Source organism: Stigmatopora nigra, chromosome 4, assembly GCF_051989575.1.
Source record: "Stigmatopora nigra isolate UIUO_SnigA chromosome 4, RoL_Snig_1.1, whole genome shotgun sequence".
NCBI classification, from domain to species: domain Eukaryota; kingdom Metazoa; phylum Chordata; class Actinopteri; order Syngnathiformes; family Syngnathidae; genus Stigmatopora; species Stigmatopora nigra.
In genome coordinates, this window is record NC_135511.1 from 10,420,909 (window position 1) to 10,439,983 (window position 19,075).

A 19,075-nucleotide genomic window follows, 5' to 3' on the forward strand; every position below is an offset into this window, starting at 1 on the left:
GCGCTGAAAGCCTATATACTCTCAGATATGCACACATGCAAGATCCACACATGAATTAACGTTAAATATATGTTATGTTACTTCCATTGTAATTTCAGCACCCCCCACCCCCTTTTGCTGCTCTGGCTGCCTTGTGTTTGTGAATGTAGTTGTGCAAGCTTGTACATTGACAAAGAACCAAGCATTAGTTCTGGCAGGGTGCTTCTCACATTAGACTTTTCTAAATGCACACACAGCCACGTGCAAGCCAAACACACACACACAAATTGCAAGCCAGCGCTTCAAAGGTTGTTATGGTTGATGCAGCTGGAAGCCTGAACTCTGTTCACTGCAAGGCTATACATGGGCCAAATATTAGATTTTGAGGGGCTCACAGACCATCACCATCCTCTTCTTGCTCCACATAGCCCCCGTCTTCATCATTATATCTACTCTGATCTGGCGCGTTTGTCTGCCCTTATGAGGATTATTCAGTTGTACTGAAGAGCCTCATGTTTTTTGAAATGATTATTTAATGACACCAGAGCTGAAGTCATCTACGTAATATTTTAGTATTTGTGTATCCTACTGTAAGTTTGAGTAAAATTGGATCAGACATGAATATTTTGGCTTTCTAAAGAGCAAAAGAGAGCTAATGTATTTCACGCTGGAAGTTAAAGTCAGAAACAATGTTTTTGATGAGACACTTTCAAAGCAACTAAAAACAAAGCACTATACACTTGATACTACAAAAAAAATCAAGGACTTCTTTGATTTAAACGTTGTGTTCTAAAATGAAAAAAAAGATTTGTTCCCAAAGAAGAAAGTGCTGTCTTCACTCAAATAATGATGTATTTTGTGAAGGGAAAAATGTATCTTGTGACGATGAAGGCACATTTTTCAAGGTACATTTACAAACAGCTTATCTGCACACCACCTCATTTTGCTGCAAACTTTACTTCCACATTAGATGAATCGGCGAGCAACTTGTAAAATACTTTTTGTCGACACGGATGTGTGTTTTTAGCAACACATCGTTTACCACACGTCCTGACTTTGCACTACATTTTCTGATGAAGGGCTGAAATGCTGCACATGTTTTCCTGCTTATTCGTTTCCGCCAGTGTCCGCACTTACTTGTGTCCAGTCAGGCTGCCGTTAATCAGCTGTTGGTCCGCCGGGGGTTCTCTTGTCTGTGTTGTGTCACGGCAAAGTCGGCCAACATTGTTGTGATATCAGCCCAAGACTCCCTTGGCCAGCCGCCGCTTATGCAACCCTCATTGTTTTCCGCACGCTTTTCTTAATTTTACTTGCATCGACACAATTTTTTAATCCCCTCTCCTCTTGCTGCTTTGTTAATTACTTTTATTAACTTTGTTTATCCCTTCCTCTGGATTCAATCCAGCACAGTGTTGCCATCATAAAAGCACAGCCTATGCTTTAACTTTCATTTTCTGTGGCTTACTATTCATTTGGTACCCGAACTACCAGTAAAAATGCACAGTACTTTATCGTATTAAAACCACCCTAGTGTCCAATGTGGGTTCAGTGCATGGATTGGAAGGTTTCAGAGGTCCACTGTTGTCTTAGTCATGAATGAAACACGTCTGACGACGACCCATTGGAGTTTCGACTCACGTTAGAACATTTTCACTAGTGTTTAATCGTCTTATCGCAAGCAAATGGTCATTCTGTCGTCCAGAACACTCACTTCCAACACAAGACTGGTCAGCCTGGTGCAGAGTAGTCAGCATTGAGATTTGTGCCTGATTGGAAACCAAGATACACCATTATTTCTACTTACGCCTACGAAAATAGAGCTCAGAATCTTGGATGTCCATGTGAATACAGGAATTTGTATTTTGACAGCAGTGTTGAACAAAGTATGACCTCACCTTGGAAATTAACTCATGCCGACCAGTCTGAAGGCTGAGATTACGCCTCAGGAGGAATACAAGTGTTTAATCCATGAAGAGCTAGTTTCTAACGTATAAACATCTGGTACAGGATTTTCAAGCAGTATAAACTATATGGGACAAGACACACGGAAGAGGTTTCCTCTTTTTTTTCCATACGGTTGCGAGGCTAAAGGAACGCTTGGACTTTCACTCTGCTAAGTGTGCAGCTTGGAATCACCCAGAGAAATTTCTCCTCAATGATAAACATCTGCGTTGGCTCGGTTTCCTTTAAAAAGAACCGATGCGTTCATGGAGGCATGGAAAATTTGTTTGCAGTAAAGGACATAAGGACATAGTGTTTTTTTCCAGCTGTTCTGACAATCACCAAGTATTTTCCAGCCTGTGTAACTCAGAGGCTTTTCTGTGAAGATATGTTAAATTGGCTCAGCTGTTCCTCCAATGCTGACAAGATGGTCTTGATTATCTCACTCGTCCATGCGCGCATGGACGCCTGCCAAACAGACGCTGGCTTCATGGCCACTTCTCTGGCGGCTTTGCCTCCGACGCTGGTGAATTTATTTGACGTGCGAGGAAACCGCATGCCTTCCCAGTTTTGCAATTATAGTGCACGCTCACATCCCCCGACAGGCCTTTGTTGTGTGAGGAATGTGATACATGACCAGTCACTGTCATGTTACATGTCATGCTAACATAATCACAAAGAAAGCGTAAATTAAAGATATATTTCTAAAAAAAATACTCTGGGGGATGATTATTTTTAAATGTCATCTTGTTTTTTTGTTATTTTTTTAAACATTTGCCCGTTTAAGGATTAAAAACATACACTGTTTATTTCCAAACAAATAAGAGTTGTACTTTTTAACCTGTATAAAAAAAATCATGAAATGAACATAAATCCATTTCAATTATTCCCTACACTAATTAAAAAAGATGCACTTAATAATTCTAGGCAAAGTTTTAGGCTTTTTGCATGGTTCAAAACACTTATTTTCCATTGATGTTGGCTGAAATGAGGTCTAGTGAACTGTGCTAATATTAAGCATTCTATAACATTTAAAAAGAACGGTACTTTTTTTTTTCATGAGTACAACTCCCATTCTTTGTCCTACAGGACAATCCGCCCTGAGCATACGGTACGTTCGGTGTACAAAGCAACAGGCTGCACCGACAACCTAAATCACCACGTGATTTACCTGGAACACGTGGTCGTACGCATCACCATCACACACCCACGCCGGGGAGACCTGTCAATCAACCTCACTTCACCATCAGGGACCAAGTCCCAGCTGCTCGCCAACAGGTAGAGAACATTAAAATTATTTATATTTACATGACTTTTACTTCATGAAATAACATTATTGCCGTTAGAGTAGTAAGAAGATTGTTGTTCTGTTTCCTTACTTTTAGTGTTGACTAGCTCACGACTTTCTGGATGTCATAGTTATACTTGACTCCTGATTGGTTGAAAATAGTGGCACATTTGTGACATGAAATGATTCCCCAGCACAAGTTTATGGGAAGCACAATGTTAGAAAGGCGTAGCACGCGCAAGATGATTGGGAATATTTACCAAAAAACACTGCGGCCGCTATCTAATGCCATATTGATTTCTTTGTATTTATGATCCAAATACTTTTGAGGCTGCAAGTGTTTACTGCCAGCAAAAAACTTATTCGGTTTAACTCGTTGGCCTCTTTTGCTCATTCAGTTTGATGTAAAAATATTTCTGCTAGTAAATTTGGTTTGAGACTAGAGGCCGAATTCAATCTTCTTGTGTGTGCCATATTCAATTACGTTTAGATAAGTTTGGACACCGCCCAAGTTAAATTATCTCAAAAAAGAAATAAAATGTCCAATACTTATTTTGGTTATTTTAATTAAAAACATTTCATTTGAACTTAATCTTTTGTTTTACTGTTTTTCCCAGATTAAAAAAAAAAAAAGAAATAAAAGAAAAATTAAATGGCATAAAATTACAAATGAATCTAATTTCACGCCTCTGTTTTCATAATCAAGAAAATAACATTCTAATCATATCCTCTTTGGTTATAGAAAAATCTGCTTATTAAAATAGCACTAAATCATGTTGAGAGAGAAAAAAACTAACTTCACAAAATGGCTATATAGATGATGAATAACCACTATAATAGAAGACAAAGTGCTCAAGCCTTTACCACAGCGGACATATTTTACTCTCTTTATGCATACTATGTGTGTTCTGGACATGCAGGTTGTTTGATCACTCCATGGAGGGGTTTAAGAACTGGGAGTTCATGACCACCCACTGCTGGGGAGAGAAGGCTGCTGGCGACTGGGTGCTGGAGATTTATGATTATCCCTCTCAGCTGCGTAGCCAAAAAGTGCCCGGTATGTAAACGGCTATAGAATAGAAAAGCAGACATTTTCGTTTTAAGTGTGTCATTGCAATCTAGCACATGCTACATGCATCTCTGCCGTTTTATTGTAAGATGGTGCTTCTGTATTTTCAGGTAAGCTAAAGGAATGGTCACTTGTCCTTTACGGGACTTCGGTACACCCATATTCCTCCCTACGCAGCATGTCTGTTGAGACCAGGTCCACAGATGCCGTAGCGCCCACCGATGAAGGGTTCACCGAGGAATACAACGGTATGTAAACGTTCACAGCTGGATGTTTTTTTTTCCCATTGGAGTTATCTTATTAGTGTGTGTATTGGTCTGGCTATCCTTGTATATGTGTGTTTGTTTAGGTCCTTGTGATTCCGAATGCAACGAGCATGGATGTGAAGGGCCCGGCCCACATCACTGCATAAATTGCCTGCACTACTTCCTTAAGTTCAAGAACAACACCAGGTCTGAATATTCTCTCGGCAATATTCTCTTTCTTGTGTTTAAATCGTATGAGAAAGGTCAAGAACCCATTTTTCCCTCTTATTGTTTTATTATTCCAGACAAAGAAAATACAATCTGTTTGCTGGAATAGATTAATGGTAATTTCCGGTCATTTCAAAGGGAACATTTTATGTGATAAGAGACCCATGTCTCAAAAATGAATTAAATCCAAGGTACTGCTCTACTAACTGCTGAATTTCCATGCATATGTCCACCCTTTAAACATTCCATCTGGAGGAAAGCGTGAGCTAATTGCCATTGTGTCAGCTGGTTTCTGCACTCATAAAGAGAAGATGAGCAGGAATCACTATGCCTGGGGTGTCAGCTCGTGAGGGCTGCCCTTTTGCACCGCCACAGGGAGCGCTTAAAGAGCACTGATTAGTGATGTGTGCATATTTCTACGTGTGGTATTTATGGTGCTCTGTGTTAATGAGCGATCAATGCCAGCCACAATGATTCTAGATGGGAAAAACATTACTCTGAAGTGTCACATTTGTATTTTAAATGGACAAATTGGATTGGGTTCAATCACTTTTTGCCAGCCATTTATGGGGCACATCTAGATATTTAACAGCTTTAGTATAGTACAACAAATGACTTTTATTTGTACAATTCTTTTCCGCAGTCATTTTTAAAATATTTAAGATGAATCAATGAACCAAATATTCTAATTAAACTGTTAAATTGAAAACTGATAAATAAATCAGGTAAATCGATAAAAGTATGATCTATATTTCTCCTAAAAAAATTGAGGAGGAAAATACTGTGCAACAAATGTGACAAGAGTTCTTGTTAATGTAAATACCAGATTTTGCCAACCAAGCAGCTAATGTCACCTTTCATCATGTACTGCTCCTAGCAGCCAATGTTAGTTTGTTTTCACAGGTTAGCTGGCACACAGCAGTGGATTGTGTTATTCCTCTCATGCCCTATGTGTTTCTTGGCTGTAAGCACTAAAAATGTGCGAAAAAGGCATCTTGATGATGTCCTGAAGAGAGAGGGGAAATGAGGGGAAACTGAGCTTTAGCAAGTTATCCAGCAGATGTTCCACCTGTTCACCATATACTGCTGCACACACTTAAACTGTACGATATTTATGCTGCAAATACAGTCATGCCAAAACACTCTGCTCAAACTCAACTTAGGCGTGTAAAGGGCAATTTATTTAGATAGCCCAATTCAACACAATTTACATAATTCAAAGTGCTTTACATCCCATTAAGTTACATTGGGCAGACATGTTAACAACATATGTTTTATGTAAGGAAAGATATAAGGTAGGGAGTATTGCTCTTATCTAAAAGTGTCTCACTTTTCAGGATGTGCGTGTCTGAGTGCCCCAGCGGCTTCTTCCATGATGATAGGAAGCGCTGCAAGAAGTGCTCGTCACTGTGCGAGACTTGTATGGGCAGCCGGAGCGACCAATGCACCACCTGTCGGCCCGGATTCCATCTCAATGAGGGTACCCACACCTGTGTGGCCACCTGTGGCGACGCCTTCTACCTCGATCAAGGTAAACTAACTCGAAAATCTAACGTAAAATCAGAACAGGAACTATCAAATGGCTCACATCATATGGCCATGTCCTCTAGCATTCCAGTTTGCTATTTAAGTTTTCCTGTAAGCATCGAAGCATGAAAATTATATTACAACTGGCGAGGAAGAGATAACAAACATTAGCTTGTTAATTAAAAATACCGTGTATCTTTTTGAAAACAAGAAAATAGGTTACATGTTCAATGAATATGCTATTCATTTTAATTTTTAGCATAGATAACACCAAATGAGGGGACTTTATAATACATTAGTACAGAAAAAAATACATTTGAAATGGTAGTTTCCGTGAGAGTAATATTAAGTGGATTTTTTGTAGCTTAACTTTCTGCGTTTTAGCAGTGTAGATCTAATTTAATATGAAAATATGTCTTGGAATATGCAATATCTCTATGCGTAGTAGTAGTATGCCAAAGCATGTTTTTTTTTGTCTTTCCTTGAGTACGTTCCATTTGTCCCAATGCAGCCGTCTTCATCTTCGTTCCCCAGCTGTTGAGTCCCTCCACTTTTCCATTTCCCCACAAAGCCCCAGTCTTCCTGCTGTTTTGCTAATTTGCTGCTTTTCACTTCCGCCCGTGAAACTATTTATTTGTACGTGTGGGTGCACGCTTGCATGTGTGTGTGTGACGTTCTCGTCTTCTGTCTTTCAGATTCCAACATTTGCAGGAGGTGTCCAGAGAACTGCAAGAAGTGCAGTGCCTCAAATTTTTGCACAGAATGCAAACCAGGGACCAGGTAAAAACTGCCCACGCTGTGTATACAATACAAAAGCAGTCATTTATAAATCTTGGAAACTTTTGCCTTGGCTGTGCACTTTCAAATATTTTGGATAACTATTCTAATGATTAACTGTTATGTTTGGATATATGTTTTCCAAGAGCCATCAATTATTTCCTTAGTATATCTGTAAAGAATCAAAATTATCAATTTTATGGACGTTAATGGTGAGGGGAAAAAAAAACAAAACACTATTAAGCAGCGGAAACAGCGGCGACATCTTTATTGCGTGAACTGTCTTTCACCCGCTGACCTGGCTAGCGTTAAAAGCCATATAAACCCTCCGACCCACACAAGAAGCAGCGTCACTTTGAGTTTTGCACGCTTTTTTCCAAAGATGCTCTCATCTCTGTCCTAAGCTGTTTAAGTTATCCACCGGGACTTAAGAGCCATTATTTCCTCAGTCTGCACGCACAAGTACAAATGGACGTACACACACATTATCGGAAAGTAGCGACTGAAGGGGCGAAGAGGGGTCCAGACGATTTCTTGGAATTCCCGGCTAACGTGGAGCAGCTGTTTTTCAGCTCGGCACTGTGCTGAAAGTTGTGCTCATTGCAAACTCACTCCAGGCAACGTTTGCTAGACCTGCCGCCAAAAGCAGACACATATGTCGATGGATTTGTAGATTTTTTTTTTCAAATGGGAAACAAAACATTTGGTACAACTTCAAAGTTAAATCTCGTCTAGTACAAAAGCACAAAAACTATAACTACGATTGGCTGGCGATCAGTGAAGGGTGCCTCTTACCCAAAGTCATCTGGAATGTGATTCAACACATCTGGTGAGCCTTGTGAGGATCAGCAGTAGAGGTATTGGATGGTTAAAGGGCTGTATCACAAATTTGTCAACTCTCATATTTTCTTTGATGCACTGAGTTTTTCACAGGTTAATACGACCTTGTGCTTGTCTTAGAAATCAATGAAAACATCATTTGGAATCCACTTTAATAGTAAATCAAGACTATATACAGAGTGGGCTAGGATTCATGACTCACTTGTTAGTCGTATTTCAGAATATTTTATTGCTGCACAGAATAAATGTGCCTGCGTTCAAAGCAGTAAGTGAATGTGAGGATTTGTAAAGTTGGATTCTGAACATCAACTACTTCAGTAGTCAATTTAATATTTGTCATATTGATTGAAAATCTGAATCTGGCAGTAGAGCTTTTCAATACCGTTTTATTTCATCTTTTACAAACTACCACAGCACACACTGTGAATTTTTACATTTACCTTGACAGGCAATGAATTAGTTAAATACTGTTTTTTTATCCGTGTGGATGTGAATATATTTTATATTTGCCTAGTTATTGGCCTGTTCCCAATTTTATACTAACGACTTTGTGTATCTCCAAAGAGCAATTCAATTTTAGAAGTACTGGTCGTTAAATTAAACGTAAAACAACAATTTCATATAGTGCATAAAGTTCTGTTCTCATGTAGTCACGGATGTCTGTCAGTTGGGCTGAACCTTGAATAGATTTGGTTCAATCATAGAAAACTATATGGAATGGTTAATGTAGAAAAAAATATATAGTTCAGCTATTGCAACGTTATATTATTCTATTAAAATTCCGTCTGATGTAAAAAAAAAAATGAATAGTACAGCTTGTATGTTGTAGACTGGGTCTGAAATACAGATACAGATTCAATGATGCCATTCCCATTTACTTTAACTGTAAATCACATCATGCATTGCGACTGTATTTAATTTGACCAAAAATACATCTGGTTAAAGGTCTCGACACTTGTTGACCCAGTGTTTAAAAAAACAACTACAAATTTAGTAAACAAATGTTAGGAAACTCCTAAAGAACGCACTTCTCCTTTGTACTCAGTTTACAAGGCAACAAATGTCAGATGACATGTGACGCAGGCTCTTACTACAATGGCCACCGGAGGACTTGCGAACCCTGCCACCGTGCCTGTGCCACCTGTGCGGGTAAGGCATCAAGAGGCAGCCATGTGTTAATGGGATGAGACAGATAAACATGTCCAAATTCCAAATGTTTTTTTTTTTTTGTAAATGACAGGCACGGGGATTGAGGCATGCACCAAGTGCGCTGAAGGCTACATGCTGGAGGACTGGCGCTGCGTGTCCACATGCAGCGCCGGCTACTACCTGTCGGAGCAGACGAGTGAGGGAGGCCAGGTGCTGAGGTCGTGTAAGAAGTGAGTTGGGAAAGATACTTCACTGTTTTCTCTCGGCTCCAAGTAAGATGGAGGCTGTTTGATTTCATACACTGCCAATTTGCCAAATTAAGTAGGCAATCATTCTTCTCCCAATAAATTGAATCTCAAGTAAAATTGTTAAATTTAACCGTAATATTGCGGAGGATATCATTTGTTTTATTCCTCTTGTCCTAACCATGCAAACATTTGCTTAAATAAATAAAATTGAATATGTATTCGAGTAAAGTCATGTCCTGGCTATTTTTCATTTTTCTGTATATTTATAAAATAGTTAACCATTGATTGAAAGTCGCACTCAATGCCATGCAACACTTTTATGCATCTTATAAAAATATTTTTTCAAATTTGACTGAAATACATAACCATGTTTGTTAATAATACCAGTTAGCTAAACAAGTACAAAAAGCTCAAATTAATTCTGTGACCCCGTTCATAGCAAGGCCACCAGTAGGCTTTTGCCAAATATTGTAAATATAAACTATAAATCCTGCAATAAAAATGTCATCATTGGTTTGATGTGGAGGAAGTCACCAGAGAAGAGAAGGCTTATTTCAGCCCAAAAAAACCTTGATGACCCATTTTCTGAGCTTCTTGAAAAGTCTGTCCAGATGTTTTAAAATGGCTAGGTTTGGTTGCTTGTAGAATAGCTGGATTTAGCTGACTATTCATGTATCTCAGTGGCTCTAAGGTCAATTAGATTTGGAGCAAAGAATCCAAAGTTTAAAGACACTAGAGTGCTGCAACTGTTTGTCATTGGACAGGTGTGATCATAGCTGCCACGAATGCTTGGGGCCCGGCGAGAGGAACTGCAGCAGCTGCGTCAGCGGTTATAATCTGGAGGTGGGAGCGTGCGTGGTCAGCACCATCTGCAAAGATGGTGAGTTTTCAGCTCTATCTCTGAAGCTGCTTTTTACTCAATAACAAACTTTAATGCATGATTCTAACTAAAACAGTGGGTCCTTGGAACTCCAGCACCTTTTTTTTAGGTTAAATGGTCACTATACAATGTGCAATCTTTTCTGTTACGATTATAATTTTTTACCCTTAAAGTTTTATTTTTTACTCTTTATTTAAATGGGAGGTTCAACAAAGCTGGAGTCCTGGGTGTCCGCAACTCACCAGATGCTAAATATTTAGTCGGCAAAGCTCTAACAGGCAGAAATTTGCTTTTTTTAACTTGCTGTATGTCATGATTCGATCTAGAATCTATGACTGTTCTTGCGTGCCTAAAATGTTACTAACAACACATCTGTCACCAACACATGTACTGTATTTATGACAAAAAAAGCTTCCTGGTGTAGTATTTTAACAGTGCATAGAAAAGGTAAACTCATTCCGCATCGCCCAATTTTCTAACAAAAAAATCTATTTCTAACTTCCTTAATGCTCACAGTTCCACCAAATGGTACAGTTTATTCTAAATGTAATTTGTTGCTCTTATTTTGATAAGAAAGCACTTTTGAGGTAGCCTTTTATAGGAAAGGTGTCTTTTTGGGGATATTAAAATACGCCTAATAAATATTAGGTATTTGAAATTTGAGAAACATTGTTGTATTGCTTAAATATGACTTATACCTATAAATGTATACATGATTTCAATGTAAAAAAAAATACAATTCATTAATGACATAATATAATTTATAAAAACAGAAATACATTTCTTAAGGCCCCTACTTAAACTCTAATGTTGATTTTATACCCCCAGTATTTAATTTACAAGAACAACAACCACAATAGACAAAAGTTATAAAAGATGCGTAGTGTATGTATGTACTGTTTGGTGGAATTCTTTTCCTATGCATAGTATTGCTTTTAGGCTTTTACTGAATGAATTATTTGTGTGTTAAAAATCTATCTAAGGCTGGATTTACACTCTGTCCTAAAGAAGTTATAATATATGTATTTTCCCCACAAAGATGTCTTAATAATATTGATTCATAATTTATAATTGTTTCTTCTTCATCCTAAATCTATGCATGTCAAGGCCCCCAAATTTAGGGATTGAAGATTTAAAAAGTAATCCAATAGTGATTGGAAAATTGATTATTATTGCAAGGATAAGCTGTACAGATAATAAATCTCCTACTGTGGAAATGAAAAATGAGTTATTATAAACATTTCAGTCTCATGAATCAATCTTTTGATGTAATACTGGCAAATGAACCATGAATTTAGTCATTCATTTTCCATATGCTTATCCTCAAGAGGGTCGCGTGGGGCGCTGAAGCCTATTCCATTTATAGGAAAGGCAATTTGTGTTTTTAAATGAAAGCACATATTTGAAGCAAGTACTGAAATTAGAGTTGCAAACTTGCTAAATAATTTCACTCACACCCTTGACGGGTAAACATAAGACAGTAGGTCATCAATCAGATTACAAAATAAATCATCACCTTGCAATCTGAACCTGACCAGATTCTTACAGCTATAAATAGTAGTTAGAAATATATTTAAAAAAACTCTAATCTAATGCAATAGTGTCAATCCAGCCTCAGATCTTCTCTCTCTCGCTGATCTTCAAAATATTTGATACCAAATGCTGTCAATTTTCTAACTGTGTGACTTTTGTTTTCTTTTTTGTTTTTTTATTTCCTTTCCCTCTTCTTTATATATCTTTCTTCTATCCTCCTTCTACGGGCATGGATCCAATCAATCCACTGGACTTCAACTTTCTGGGTCCTGACCAATACACTTTATGCCTTTTATTCCTATATGTGCATCTGTGTGTGTGTGTCTGTGTGTGTCTGTGTCTCCTCTATCCATTTTTCTTCTCTCTCTGTCCTGGTCTGTGGAAAGCAAATGAAGAATCTTGGGCGGAAGGCAGCTTCTGTGTCCTGGTTAAAAAGAACAATCTCTGCCAGAGGAAGGTTCTGCAGCAACTGTGCTGCAGAACATGCTCACAAAAGGGTTGATGACCCCTCTCACCCCGACCCCCTTCCTCTAAAAAAAAAAAAAAAAAAAAAAAAATCCCCTCGCTCATGCCCCCAATCATTCACAGTCACATAATTTATAAAGGAATCTGTGCCTCTTAAAGGGACTGCATGGGAGGAGGTGCGAAGACGGGACTACAACACACCTACCTTTTTTTTCTTTACTGGGACAGTCGGGGTGTATACAATGACTGGGAATTTTCTCAACAACAAAAAAAGTGTCAGTATTTTGACCAAAGCATCAATGCCAAAATTATTGAACATTTTTTTGTTGCAGGTTTTTCTTTTTTTGCCAGCGTAGCGTACATCGCTAAAACCTGTGAATCTCTGACTGCGTCTGTGTGCATCTTTTTTCTTCTTCTCTTCCAGTGTTAATAATAATAATAATGAGCAGATGGATCTAGTAAAGCTTCTGTAAATAGTGTAATAGGTCAAAGAATACACAGAAAAAAATAGTCACACAACAATGTGAATATCACGTCCGTGTGGGCGCACCAGAGAACATTTACACTCAACATAGCTTCTGTGCACCCTAGAGGAAATGAAGTCTAATGGCGATGTACAAGTTACTACAAAAAAAAAGTTACTGCTAATGTGTCTTTTCACTCAGGTTGAACAACTGTCTACATTAAACGATACAAAAAAATTCAATACTGTATTTTTTGGACTATAAATTGTACTAGCCCAAAAAATACAAAATGAGGAGAGCAAAACAAAATGTAATTCTCACTGGAGAGTATAAAGTTGCATTTTTTTTGGTGCAAAACTCGTTTAAGATGACGTCAGTAACATGAGAAATGGAGATCAATAACATCACAATGAAATGGACAACAACGTAACATATTAACAGTAATAAGTTACAGGCCTAGCCAAATTAGAGAAAAACATACAAAGTGTAGCCTTTATGCGGGATATAAAATGGGATTTGTGAATGTTCTCATCTCCCGCTTCCAGGCCAGAGAGTCAAAACAGCTCAACTTCCAATAGGTGATGTCACTTTCGTCCTTTAGAACCAACCAGCTAAATCAAATTTTCCTTGGAAAGTACTTTTAAGCTATTCCATATTGTCATCTTTTCATGGGATCATGAGAATAATAGGTTCATTAAAACGAACAAGGAATTGAGAGAAATATAATGGACAGGTATTGGAGTTAAAGTCAACATAGTGACCTTGCCAAGGCATCTTAAGGCACCTTAATAGACCCCCTAATAGAATAAACATGAGCAAATGTCAGTGTGCATACAAATGTAATAACTTGGAGCTCTCCAAAGTGAAGGTTCTCTGCACTGAAATTTGGTGGTTTTAATGAGGAATTTGGAAATGTCTACATGTTTGGTATATTCCCAAAAATGTCCATTGAACGTTCTTAATTTTCAAAATGACTAGAATTTTACAAAGCTACAAGAATCAATCCTCAAAGAAATCGATGAAACCCATCCCAAATTAGATCTACTAGTATTTTTTTCCCTAAAGTTAGGCCAGGCAACATTAGCTTTTTCACTTCAGTCATTCAGACTCTCTTGCAATCGTTTCCTCTTGAGCAGAAGATGTGGAACCTGTTGTCGGAAGCCTCAGAACAGTTGAACTCAAAATTAATCACGCTAGTTCACGTTCTCTTCAAATTTGAAGGAAAGGGTTCCCAACGATTTCCCTTTGTAGTAACGGCAAGGCAATTCTTCGTTACACGATGGCTGAATGACACTTCTCACGGTGGTGCTGGTCTAATAAAGTATAGCATGTAAGGGTCTGCATATGTATGTATGTGTGTGAGTGTGTTTGTGGGTGGGTGTGAGTGTGATTGCAGTTTTCGTTTTTTTTTTCTTTCGTCCTGGTTCTTGCTGATTTGAAATAAAGCGATGAATACACCTGTTGGTTTAGATCAACAAAGTGGTCATTGTTAAAAATGACTTTAGGCACACTAAGGACACACGCACACGACCTTCGTTTAAATGCTGTTTGGGTTTTTTTGTACCTGTGGCATATCTGGACAATGCATTATTGTTACTCAGTCCTAGATTTTTTTTTTACTTAAATGTTCTTATTAAAATGTGTACTCGATTGATGTTTTGGTTTTCTTTTGATTTTCATTTTGTTTTGTATCAATAGTTTGGAGTTAAAGGATCCAAATATGACATACTGATCTTATGTTTAAAATGGTTTACATTGAAATCAATAGTGCCAGTTTCCTCAAAGCCAGGATACAGAGCAGAAAGGGTGAGCGTTTTGTGGTACTTTTTTATGTTTTACAATATTTTGGTAAGTTTTGATCGCATTTTATCAGGTTTGCAGGGCAATTTGCAGTGAAAAGGGCTAGGATTTCCTATTTTAGTGCACCTTTGCCAGACTTATTGATGTAATTTTAAAATTCCTTGTTCTCCAAACAACATTTGAAGGATTGTGAATGTTATACTGATCTTAGGTTTTTTTCTCTATAGACAAATAATTGAACAATAATTGTATTTTTTGTAGATTTTTTTTATTTACATTTTTAAATGAAATTATTAATTTTGTTTAGTTGTTTTTAAAAAAATATATAATTTCCCCCCATTTTAAACTTAAACCAAACAAAAACCTAACAATTACGCCCTAACTACTCAGTTTTTTTAAATATTTGTATTCCACAAAAACACCAGGAAAAAAGTCTCTTAAGTTCAATGAACTTTTATGGGCAAAAGGTCATTGTTTCTAGCCCTGACATTCACACTTCTGCATTTTCAATAGGGTATGTGGCCATTCTGCGATGTTCAATATCTTACTAGAAAACTGCCTATATGCAATAATGCTGAGTGAACTTTTTTTGAGCTGACTTTTCAGAAGTTTTGAGCTTATCTTAAATATTTGCAGTTGTCTAAAAAATAGGTTGCTACCATGCTCTCACCTCGAAGAAAATGGACCAAAGTCTTGATCATTTTTCATTCAAAGGGCACATTGATAATTTATGACTTTAGTCCTGTATTTTATGTGGCGTTATCAAAACTTGATTGTGGTTAGGCTAATACAACTTGTACATTCTTTGGTTGCCATGTCTGCAAGATTGCCTTTGCAGCACAACCGGAAAAATGTACTTAAATGATACATTCAAATCAAAATGATCAGCTTTCTCCAACCTTTGGCCCATGGGTTCCTCAATCGTTTATCTTAGTCATGAACCACATGCATTACAATTTTCCCATTGCTAAGTGTTTTTGAGAAAAGGAGGGTACTATAGTGCCAATGGGTTGATTTCAATGCTTAAAGTTTCACTTCCCTAGAATTCTTCCTCATTTCTTACTTCCTCTGTCTGTGGTGCTGTAGGTCTAAAATGTACACACAAACCTGGGGATGACACACCGAGAAATTGATTGGTTACTTAATATTTCCTTGCTTCCACATCGAGAACGCCCGTTTTGTGGTAATTAAGACATCTACTGCCACCCGTGGTGGTACTAGATCCACATAGTGTCGCCATGTTCTTCCCCTTTTCAAATGTTTATCCTCTTTTTTTCTCTCCTGAATGTTCCTATCTTTTTAATCGTCATCTTACAGATGCCAGGTGACACACACGATGTTTTAAGTGTCACATCCACCACGTGGCACCCCCACAAGAGTTGAAAGTAAGGTGTTTATTTAAGGTAAGGTGAAAAATTTCTGTCACCTTCACCACTGCTTGGTTTTTTGTTTTAGAACAACAATGTGTGTTTTGGGAGCTTTGAAATGTTAGAAGAAGGGTCTCTGGGCAGACGAGGAATGTCAGTGAGAATAATAAGGCAGACTTAGTGAGGATTTTCAGGTTCACAAGATGTGAGGGTGGCACCCAAGTGGAAAGTCAGGCATAAACGAGAGGGAGTGAGAAGTGGTCTGATTTTGAGGCTTGTTTTATTCGCTGTGATGTTGGTTTTGCAGGCCAGTACATGGGCAAACATGGCATGTGTCTCTTATGTGACACCACCTGCCTGGAGTGTATGGGCCCTGAAAGAGAAGACTGCACCAGTTGTCCCACTACACGGTGAGAAAGAACAATGCCCCCAGTACAACTTTAACTGCAAAATCTGAAATGTAATATCTCACGATCAGAGTAGACAAAGTAAATGCTCTCTTTCGATAACAGGTTTTGTAATATTCAAAATTGAAGCACAGATATACAATTTATGTCACTTTTTCCACCAATAATGTAAGGTATAACCCATGACGATTCATTGAAACGATTCGAAGACATCGATACCATTTGAAGTCATCACTTTTAGTGACGTGAAGTGTCCTTGTACATTTTTCCAGAACAACAAGAAATCATTCTTGTCAGCCTGCTGTAGAGAATCAGATACAATCAACACATACGTGGGTGGACAGAATGAGTTTCCTGCCAGATCACTTATCTAAAAATAAAAGACTTCTTGACATTTTTTAACTACATCTTACACCTCGAGTTTGCACTTATTGTTCAGGTGAAAGGTGCTAAAATTATATCCCATGCTATATACTAGTGAACACAAGTCATCGTCAAGCAAGATAAATATGGCATAACACCAAAGAACTGCTTCGAAAACTGATGATACCTCAAAAGAAGAAACGATCAGAAAGGCTGCCAATAGCAACTTAGCTTGAGCTGCAGGAATTTCTCTGAAATACTTCATCCTTTCTTTTTGGGGGTTTAAATGTGGCCATTTCTAAATACAGTCAAATCCTGAGTCATAATTGGCTGTGTTTTACTTTAACTTTATGAAAATAGCAGATGACCTGGATTTGGTCCAGAGGTTTTAGCTTGAAGTTATATAAATTATGATGTGTCAAAAATATTGTTTTTAACAGTCAAAAACATTGTTTCACCAACAGACTTTTTAACGAGGGTGCTTGCGTGATCCGCTGCCCGAGAGGGCGCTATGTCACCGCTGGAGAGTGTCATGGATGCCACTACACCTGCCACGAATGCACCGCCGAGGGTCCGACCAGCTGCACCAGTTGTGACATGGGTATGAGCTCCCAGTTCATCTGGGATTATTCTCTACTTTCTCTCAAGCACACGGCGGAAACATACTATAGAGTTATACCAGTGTATGTTGGTATGATGTGTGAAAAAATACTTCTGGAAGTGTGTGCATGGCTATCAAACATCAGGCCTGTGGGCCAGATCCAGTCTATTGCATGATTTTGTGTGGCCTGGAAAGTAATACTTTGTCCCCTTTCATTCATTACTGAATTATTTCACAATAAGCCATTTTCCTGCTATGACCCTGCAAAAGGATAAGTGCAATTATTCATATTCTGTTTGTTCTTAAAGAAATTGAGATGTTGACTTGGTATTTATGAAGGTAGATTTAGCAAGTGCTTTGCCAGAATGTATGGTTAGGGCTAACCCACAAAACATTTGTTATTGTAGGATCATTAAATATGCCGATTATCAATTAACTCCTCTTTAATAGCAGTGGTATGATATCTTTTAAAAATATTATTTTCTCGCTTTCGCCAGACAAGTTTGACGTGCCACGCTACCTGTTCCGAGGCCAATGTCTAGACGTCTGCCCTGAGGGCTTCTTCAACTCCGTGTACAAACGTTGCGAATCGTGCGCTTCCAACTGTGTCGTGTGCACATCGGAAAGCCTCTGCCTCATTTGTGACCCGAGATACAAAGTCAAAGATGGACGTTGCTTACCATTGGAGTGCAGCGCAAGTGAGTGGTCAAAAAAAACAACAACTTGCTATTTTCAAGTCACTGATGACAGCTTCTCAGTGGTGTCATTGTTTTGCAACAAGACCACATCTAGTATTAACTTCTAACCCCCAAATGTTTGGTTTTCTTTTCTTTTTTTTACATAGGCGAGCTTGCAGAACCTGACCAATGTCTCCCTTGTGACAACGGCTGCAAACAGTGTGAAAACAGTGAGTGCCTAATATTACATACTCACCAGGAAACTGCAGATGTGATTTCCCACTGATGAGATTTTTTGTTTCCTATCACATGTACAAATCACAGACTATTTGACTTGCATGTGTAGTAGCTTGATTTTTGCATTCGTCCTTCGCACTGTGTGTTCAGGGTTGGGAGGCCAAAGATCGCATGCTCTGGAATTCACGGTTTAGGGCGTTAGAGTCGTACTTTGGCCGTACCACAGCTTTAAATATACACTACAATGTAGTGTAGTGGTTACATGATGCCTGAATTTTGCCTTCACTTTGTCTGGGAACATTCTTCTCAATTCTTTTGTTTTGACTGTGGGCATGCCAACTGCTGGTTTTTATGTTAGAATACCCTCTGCTGATGGTAAATGGCACTACACAAGCTTTCAGTTCTTTATCGATTGTGTCCATTTCATGTGTACCAGGATGAATTTTGTGAGTTTAAATGGGAATGGTTTATTTTCAAAATTGTTACATCCCATTTCCATATAAAGGTATTCAGATCTTGTAAAAGCATGTTATTTTACTTTGTTTTGACCTTGTTGAAAATTATACAGTGGGAAATAGATTTTATCTGTTGTTTGTTTATTAGCTAACCAAAATAATATTTGCAGAGGACTCCAGAAATCCAGAGGAAGGAACTTTTTGTCTAAAGTGTGAAGATAATTTCTACCAGTAAGTCAAAAGAATATCTACCGTATTTTCCTGACTATGTCACACTTTTTTTTTCATAGTTTGGCTGGGCCTGCCACTAATGACTTTTACTTTTTTTCACTCTTGATCCCCTTGTCCTGTTTTAAGCCATTTTTTTCCAAATTGTAATTAAATATGTTACATTATGAGGTCCCCATTTTGTCTGGTATTCCCTATTTTACCACTACTTTAACATATAATGTTTATCCTTGGTTTCTGATAAATTTAAAAAAGAGCACCCCAAAAAGGCAACTTATACCCTAGTGCAATCTTTATATATATTTTT

At 38.0% G+C, this 19,075-nt stretch overlaps 1 protein-coding gene across 1 annotated transcript in view; it reads left to right on the plus strand.

The window, feature by feature from the left end:
• Positions 1 to 19,075, plus strand: part of LOC144195074 (proprotein convertase subtilisin/kexin type 5-like) — a 46,562-nt gene that overhangs the window by 21,222 nt on the left and 6,265 nt on the right. Inside the window, exons 13-26 of the mRNA XM_077714452.1 lie at positions 3,010 to 3,198; positions 4,129 to 4,265; positions 4,388 to 4,525; positions 4,627 to 4,729; positions 6,088 to 6,281; positions 6,973 to 7,057; positions 8,940 to 9,043; positions 9,135 to 9,273; positions 10,056 to 10,171; positions 16,108 to 16,210; positions 17,035 to 17,171; positions 17,669 to 17,869; positions 18,016 to 18,078; positions 18,711 to 18,771. Of these exons, the coding sequence (XP_077570578.1) occupies positions 3,010 to 3,198; positions 4,129 to 4,265; positions 4,388 to 4,525; positions 4,627 to 4,729; positions 6,088 to 6,281; positions 6,973 to 7,057; positions 8,940 to 9,043; positions 9,135 to 9,273; positions 10,056 to 10,171; positions 16,108 to 16,210; positions 17,035 to 17,171; positions 17,669 to 17,869; positions 18,016 to 18,078; positions 18,711 to 18,771 (1,770 nt within the window). The remainder of the gene's footprint in view (positions 1 to 3,009; positions 3,199 to 4,128; positions 4,266 to 4,387; positions 4,526 to 4,626; positions 4,730 to 6,087; positions 6,282 to 6,972; positions 7,058 to 8,939; positions 9,044 to 9,134; positions 9,274 to 10,055; positions 10,172 to 16,107; positions 16,211 to 17,034; positions 17,172 to 17,668; positions 17,870 to 18,015; positions 18,079 to 18,710; positions 18,772 to 19,075) is intronic.